This window comes from Corvus brachyrhynchos, unplaced genomic scaffold (assembly GCF_000691975.1).
Source record: "Corvus brachyrhynchos isolate BGI_N302 unplaced genomic scaffold, ASM69197v1 scaffold56, whole genome shotgun sequence".
NCBI classification, from domain to species: Eukaryota; Metazoa; Chordata; class Aves; order Passeriformes; family Corvidae; genus Corvus; species Corvus brachyrhynchos.
Genome location: NW_008238664.1, coordinates 5,520,838 through 5,528,244, shown reverse-complemented (window position 1 = coordinate 5,528,244; position 7,407 = coordinate 5,520,838). Strand labels below are relative to the sequence as shown.

General features: G+C 55.0%; 1 protein-coding gene across 2 annotated transcripts in view; it reads right to left on the bottom strand.

Moving 5' to 3' along the window:
* Positions 1-3,756: 3,756 nt before the first annotated feature.
* Positions 3,757-7,407, bottom strand: part of SGSM3 (small G protein signaling modulator 3) — a 28,936-nt gene continuing 25,285 nt past the window's right edge. For both annotated transcript variants that reach the window (XM_017737781.1, XM_017737782.1), the window contains 4 exons: positions 7,255-7,340; positions 6,771-6,893; positions 5,330-5,390; positions 3,757-4,911 (listed from right to left, as the gene is read on the bottom strand). In XM_017737781.1, the coding sequence (XP_017593270.1) occupies positions 4,828-4,911; positions 5,330-5,390; positions 6,771-6,893; positions 7,255-7,340 (354 nt within the window). In that variant the 3' untranslated portion in view covers positions 3,757-4,827. The remainder of the gene's footprint in view (positions 4,912-5,329; positions 5,391-6,770; positions 6,894-7,254; positions 7,341-7,407) is intronic.

The window sequence follows — 7,407 nt, the reverse complement described above, 5'->3', positions numbered from 1 at the left end:
GGGAAGCGGATTCTACCTCGGGAGCAGGACACACAGGCAGGCCGGCTGCCGGGGCCCAGAGCAGCTGCCCTCTGCAGCACCTGCCGTCTGTCGGGGGGGAGGGTCTGATCTGCCGCAGGGCTGGGAGGAGCTGGGCAGAACAGGCACCTTCTCCAAATGTAGCCAAAGGGAACCAGGGCTCCCCACCAACCTGGTAACGTCTAAGCTGGTTTCCCAAATATTGCTGAGCTTGGCAGAGGCCTGCCGGCCTGCCTGCTTGCTTCACTCGCTTTGGGCTGCAAAACCATTTTTTAAGGTGCTAAAATCAGGTCCTTATATGTTAAATTGCTGTCAGGCACAGCCCATTGCCCCCAGCTCCCAGGCACTTGTGATGTCCCCAAATGAGCAGGGCAGTCAGCCTGGGGCAGAGACATGGAAGTGCCAGTGTGTCCTGGGTAGCAGGTGAGGGGCACAGCTGGTAATCAGTAACATATCATTGGGGGCCATGTGCAATCTGTCTCCTGCCTTCACTGTGTTGGTGCCTCACTGCAGCACATGCCCCAGTGGAAAGCAGCAGCTGGGGATGGATGTTGGACCCAGTAGGCGAGGAGGGGGAAGTGGGACTGCAAGAGGGGTGTTGTGTGGCGCAGCACAGGTCCCGGCTCAGTGACTGTGAGGGCCCCTTGCTGGGGAGGAGCCTGAAAGCAAGTATTGGGCAGCTGGCCTCTGCTCTTCCCTCCCTCCAGTCCCACAGGGTAAGAGGCAAAAGTAAATGGCTGCTTACTTTGAGCTGGTTCCCTGTGTCCCTGTAGGACCCCAGGCTGGTGCCTCAGGGGAACTACAGACTGAGGAGTGGGTGGACAAGCCCCCCAGGACCTCAGAGCCATGACAGTGCTATCCTTGGGCAGGGCTCTGTGGTAGAACACCAGGCCTGTGGCTCACTCCTGTGCTCTTACTCCGTTACTTTAAAATTCTTGTGTCAGTAGTAACTCACGGCCATACTGAGCAGGTGGGACATGGCTTAGGTGGATGTGGCCACCTCGCCATGAGGCTGTCCCTGCTTTGGCCCTGAGCTGGGTCCAGGCTGCTTGGGCTGAGTGAGGTGGGGGAAGCTGTGGCTTCTGAAGTCATGCAGACTGAGGTACTGACCTGCTCAGGCAATGAAAGGATCAACTGCCATCCTCAGTATCTCCATGAAGATGCTGTCCCACCTTTCCCCCACGCTGGGCTGCAGAGCTTCCTGCTGGGGAGGGGTAGCTGTGAGCCACATGCTGCTTCCCTGCAACTTTGGTACCTGGTCCTCTTCTCAGGGGGAGGCTGTGCCACAGGGGTGCTGGTACCTGTATTCCGTGGTGAGGCAGGTGAATGCCAACCCTGCACAATGTGCTCTCCCTCAGCCACTGAACTGGCAGCTGGGTGGGGTCATGCCTGTTTGCACCTGGGAGATACTCCTGCTTTCCTGAGCCCTGTTTGCTTGTTAACTGCATGGGGAGCCACTTTCTTAATCATTTGCAGGGGGAGCCTGCTGGCAGCTTCCTTCTTTTCTGTCCCCTCCTCTCTCCTCTGGCCCTGAGCTGTAAGCAAGTTGGAGCCTCTTACCTGCCTCCCTCAGTGTCCAGGTTGGGGAGGACACCCTTCCCCCTTCCCCACAGTCTTTCTATTGCTGAAGCTACAGTGTCACAAACTAAAATCAGAATAAAAGAGACTGCTGGGCATCCCCTTTATCTTCATGAGCCCTCTCTGAATTCTCTCCTGGTGCAACCCAGATGCTTACTGGGAGCAGTGAGTATATAGCAATCACCTTACAGAGGTCTCACCAGCTCCCCTAGGGCAGCTGCCCATCTGTAGGGGCAGGAGGCAAGGACTTTCTAAGGAGGAAAGTATGGGGGGAGTGCGAGGATCTCCGAAATGCTAAGGGGAAAAGTGAGGCTGCCTGTTTGTCAGACTCAAGCAAAATCAGGTTCTTCTAGCCCATAGTTGCAATAGCCCCCAGAAAAACCAGCTGTGTTCTTTTGTACAAATAATTACAAATCTGCAGCCATTAAATAAAGAAGGAAATTATCAATAAAGTGCAATGAGCTCCTAGAGGAAGGTGGGAGCACTCCAGCTGCAGTCCTGGCCTGACCCAGCCCTGGTTCCTTGCCCTGGGCCAGGTACTCCAGTCATTGGCAGAGAGATGCCAATGCCTGTTACGAGTGTAGCCCTTCCAGAGGTTGCTGGTGAAAGGCTGAGCTCACAGCTGCTCCCTTTCACCTTCACCCATCCACCATCAGGTGTGAAACTGTAAGAATTTAGTGACCCTGACCTTGCCTAACATACTTGCATTGGCTGAAGGGCTGAAGAGCTTCAAGGAGCCCAGAGGATACAGAACCATGAGCCTCATGTCCCGAGGAGCCCGGCTGACCTGTGAGAGTCCCTCCGTACAAGGGCCTTCTGCCAGGAGAGCGAGCGATAACCCTGTGCCTGCGGGCAGAGGGGAAGGTGGTGCCTCAGCCCCAGAAATGTTAGAAAGTCTTTTCCCCAAACAGTACCCAGAGCAGGCTTGCCCAGTTCTCTGCTTACTATTATTTGTTTGAATAATAGTTCAATAGTTCTTTGTCGGAAGAGGTATTCCCCTGGACATACATTTTTGCACCCATTGGGAAAAACGAAGTCTGATGTTCTGCCTCTACCTTGAATGTAATCCTGAATCTTTCTGCTGTAACCACTACTTGTTTGTAATGTGTATTTGACTAGCACGCACTCTCCCTTCCACTATGCAGCCAATGGCGAGGGGTGATCAGCACCATCACAGCTGGATGGTGTTGGGGCATCAGATCCAGAGCGAGTATTCAACTGGAAAAGGATAAAAGTGACAAGTTAATGGGGGAGAGAACTGATCTTTAAATTGAATTATTTTTTCAGTTACAAATATTTGAAGAAAAAAGTCCATTTTATTAAAAAAATTCCAAACAGCCACGTTCTCAAAAACTTCTCTGCTATGCTGGTGGGAGGGCTTGGGGCCATTCTGCCTTTCTCAGCTAAGGGTGGGTGATCCCTTTGTGTCTTTCTCAAACCTGAAAAAAGCAGCTTAAGTGGTGGTGGCTCATCCTTCTCAGCTGCAGGGAGATTCCCTCAGTGTATGGAAATTACCTACCCTGCAACCAGCAGGTTTTACCAGGGGCAGCTATTACAGTCTCCCCCAGCCCAGCAGGCTGGTCTGGACTGCAGGTGGTGATGAGGTGACACTGCCCCTTCCACAGCCACATTCCAAAGGAATTACCTTCACTGAAAACACTCGCTTTCAAATCAGTACATATGCTGCAACTTCCACCCTTCCACGAGCTTGGACTTCTGAACACAGTTCTCCCAAGGGCCTGTGCCCTGTTACTGTCCCACTTTGCAGCTCAGCCTACACCTACATTTTCCAGAGACATTTCTTGTACAGACAACACTCCTGTCCCCACCACCCAGCCCTGCTTTCTGCCAGCCTCTCTCCCTTCCTAAGGGCCCTCCCCCTGCAGTGTCCCTACAACCCGTAGTTTCCAGTATTTCTGGCTTTTCTGGGGCTCTGCTGAGGACCTGCTCTTAGGGCTGGTGGTGCAGAGGCGAGGCAGGGCTGCCACTGCTGGCAGCAGAACTGGCTGTGCCCCAGCTGCTGCCTGACCTCGTGGGCTGCTCTGATGCAAGGAGCTCCCTCGGTGCCAGCACAGAAATGGGATCACCATTGTCAAATGGAAGAAAGGAAAAATGAAACCAAGTCCTGGCCCTGTCAAAAAATAAGACAAAGCCCAGCACTCTCCCAAGACGCAGTTTTTATTTACAAACCCACCAAATAAAGGAAAGTAAGAATCTAGTGTCATCCCATCAGTAGTTTGTGCTCACAGACAAGCGCTTTCAGTAGAAAGTCACAGACCCCATATCCAGAGCCACCACCACAAAGCAGCAATTCTCCACTCCTGACCCGCGTCCCCGTTGCCGTCGCAGGGCAAGGAGGACGAGTTAGTCTCCCTGAGCCAGCTCCAACCTAAACCTTGTCCTGAGCTACAACAGTGCCAAAATATACATGTTCCTGGAGTAAATTTACAGCTTTTTGGTTAACAGTAAAAATCATCTACAGACTAAAATGACAGCATGAAACACTCTTGCTAAGGAGAGAGATGGTTTTTGTCTGCTCCCAGAGGAGACAAGGACCATCCCCTAAGGCTGTTACAGTGGTAACAGGCTGGTAAATTTGGGCAACTCTTGTCAACACCCCACACCAGTGCCAGGGAGGTGGGATGAAACTGATGCCAGCTCCCCTTTCTCAGCTCCATGTCAAAGGAACTTGTCCAAGTGTCCCCCAGCAGAGGGGAGCCCTTGGCCAGCACGGGGACGGGATGTGCCCTCCCTGCTCCCGTACTCTCACCCGCCCAATTCCACCTGCAGCTGCAGTGCCCACTATGGCAGCAGCTCTCATGGATCAAAGCCACCCCACAGCTCCAGCCACAGACACACTCACACCCCTACGTGACTGCCGGTCCATGGCGCCAGGCTGCTCCACCAGGCACAGGTGGGGAGGCAGGGCTGAGGAAAGCAGAAGATGGGGGTGGCAGAGATGTGGAAAGCTGGGAAGGGGCACTTGGTTTTTGTAGCCAGAACACACTTGCCATTCTGCAGCATCACCCTCGACCATCACCACCCTCGTGTCTGCAGCTCGGCCTCTCAGCCCTGCTGCCATCTGTCCCAGGTGGTCTGGCAGCCCCCGGGGGGGATTTTGTCACAGATACAAGTGGGTGGGGTGGGGAAGGACAGGGGGTGAGACATGAGGGGGTGGGGCAGAGGAGTGTGCGCCATCGAGAAGGTCCCCAGGATGGGGCGGGGTGGGGGTCACCCATCTATGTCCCAGCTGAAGAGGTGGTGCTTCACAAGCATGTCCTGCACCCCTTCCTTCAGTGGCTTCTTCTCCTTCTCCTGCAGGACAACACAGAGACGCGGGTCAGTACACCACACCCAGAAAAGGGGGAGGTCGTGTCTGTGGGCAGAGCCCAAGCACACCGAGGCCTCTGGCACCCAGACAGAGCAGCTTCCTGTACTTCCCACCTTTGTACAGCTGGCACAGGGAGAGGCCCTGTGGTTTGGAGAGCACTGGGGAAAGGGAGCCTGCCATTTCCCTCTGCCCCAGCTGGGCAGGGCAGACAGCCCCCTCTGCCAGCACTGCCACACAGCTCCTGCTGCACAGCCTACTCTGGCAGGGAAAGAAGCCCCATCCACAGGCTCTGGAGCTGGCTCCAGAGGAGGCAGAGGATGGGCTGAAGCAGAAAGCTGGGAGAAGGAGGCAGTAAGCAAAGCCCCTGGCTGAGTGAGAGAATAAGAGATGCCACCTACTCACCTCCCTCTTTATTGGCAGCTCCCAGTCCTGAGAGAGGCTGAAGGCAAATTTGCAGAGAACTCTGCAATGCAAACAGAAGAGAGTGATGTTAAAACAGATACCCCAGACCACACTCCTGGCCTCTGCCCACAACTGCTGCCCCAGGCACACAAATACACTGTGTCTCCCCAGCTTGTGCCGGCATGCCACTAAGCTTACAAGGATGAAATTCCTTGTTTGATGGTGTTGAAAAGACAGCAGCAAGTCACTCATTCCCTGTTTCCCCTTCCTTGCTGGGCTTCACATCCTGCCAGGCCCAGGCTGGAAGGAGAAGCTTGAAGATGTGACTCAAGTGCAGCCCCTACAGAGCCTGGTGCAGTAGCACAGGGAGGCACAGGCAGCCCCGGACTCTGGGGGACCACAGACACGCCTGGCCGAGGGCTGCACGCAGCTGGCAATGGCAGATTGCAGGTTCCCCTCCAGGAAGCAGACCCCTGCCAGTAGCACCTCAGAGTTCTGCAGCCTCCTCTCTCTCTCTGGAGCAAGAGAAGTGTCCTGCAGCAGAAGTGCTGTAAGGGATTGGCATGAGAAGCTCCCTTGCTGGCTGGGAGAATGACATAAGACATGAACCAGTCCCCCTCGGTTCTTTGGCTGTGCCCTACTGGCACTGCCCCCACGCTGTGAGAAAGCAGCCGTGGGACACGGCAGCCCAGAGGTGGAGGAAACCCCCTCCCATTCAGCAGCAGACTGAGAACACGACACCCTGAGGAGGCAGCCCAGTGATGCAGACAAAAGCCAGCTCCCACTGAACAGCAGCAGCAACCAGGCTGGAGCAGTGGTGATGGCAGGGGATTTTCCCTCCAGCTCCCTGGGACTTCACCTGGCTTTGCAGAGTGCAGGACAGCCAGGAACATGGATGCCAGGAGTCGCGGGGATGTGCGCCCTGGGCTCCAAGCGACTGCCTTGTGTGAGCTCAGGCACTAAAGCTGCTTTCAGCCCCTGACATCACTCCGTCACCTAACCAGGGAGTCAGCGGGTGACTGACTCCTTCCCAGCCAGTGACAGTCCAACTGTCTCCCTCACACATTCCCTGTTCCCTGTGTGGACTTAGAGTGGCTGGCAAAGAACATGGAGAGCAGTGGGGTTGAAAAGGCAGTCTCTCCATCAGAGTAGGTGTACAGCAGGAGGTTGCTGGCAGGCAAACGCTGCCTGCTTGTCACAACAGGTCCCCAGGAGCCAAGCTCTACTCTTGGATCAGGCAGGCACAGTGCCTCACAATTAACTGTCCAGGCATTTGTTGCTGCCTTAGCAGACAGCAGGAAATCTCTGCAGCTGGGATATCTGGGCAGCCCATGCTGCAACTCACTGGAGAGGGCCCAAACCCAGCTGTAGTCAGGGCCACCTCTCGCAGAGGAGGAAGAAATCTGTTCCAGACACTGGCAAGGTCCATGAGGACACTCACCTCAGCTCACATTTGATCTGCACCCAGCCAGGACTGCGCAGGAATGACCAGGGATGGAACCATTTCTCCACGGTCTGCAGGCTTGAGCACAGCACCTCCAGCCACAAATGCAGCACCTGCTCGCTGCAACAGTGGGGTAGAGGCACATTACTCAGCTGCAGCCAGGCAAAGAAACCCCAACCCTCTGGGATAGTCTATTTTCAGCCCAAGCCTTGACCCCCACCCACAGTCCTGTCCCCCGTGGGAACAGGATAACCCAGTAAGCTTGTGTGAGCCACTCCACACAATAGAAGCTCCTTCTTCCAGCTAGGAATCAGGCAAGCACAATACACAAGGAGCAAGTCTCACCCAGTGGCTGCAGTGAAAGGGGGGAAAAACGATGCTGTGGCCTAAGATTGAAACCACTGCTGCCTTTAAGCCCACTCTGTCCCTTCCCAAGCTCTTGCACCCACAATGCTGAGGGTATCAGGGCCAGATGACTCACTTGAGTCCAACACAGATGAGAGAACGAAGCTTCACATCCATCTGTGCATGTGCAGCATCGTGTGTCATGTTCACAGCCTGAACCGCCTGCAGGGAGGGAACGTGTGGTTATGGCTGGGGGGGGGGGTGGGGAAGACACCAGACACAGCGCCCC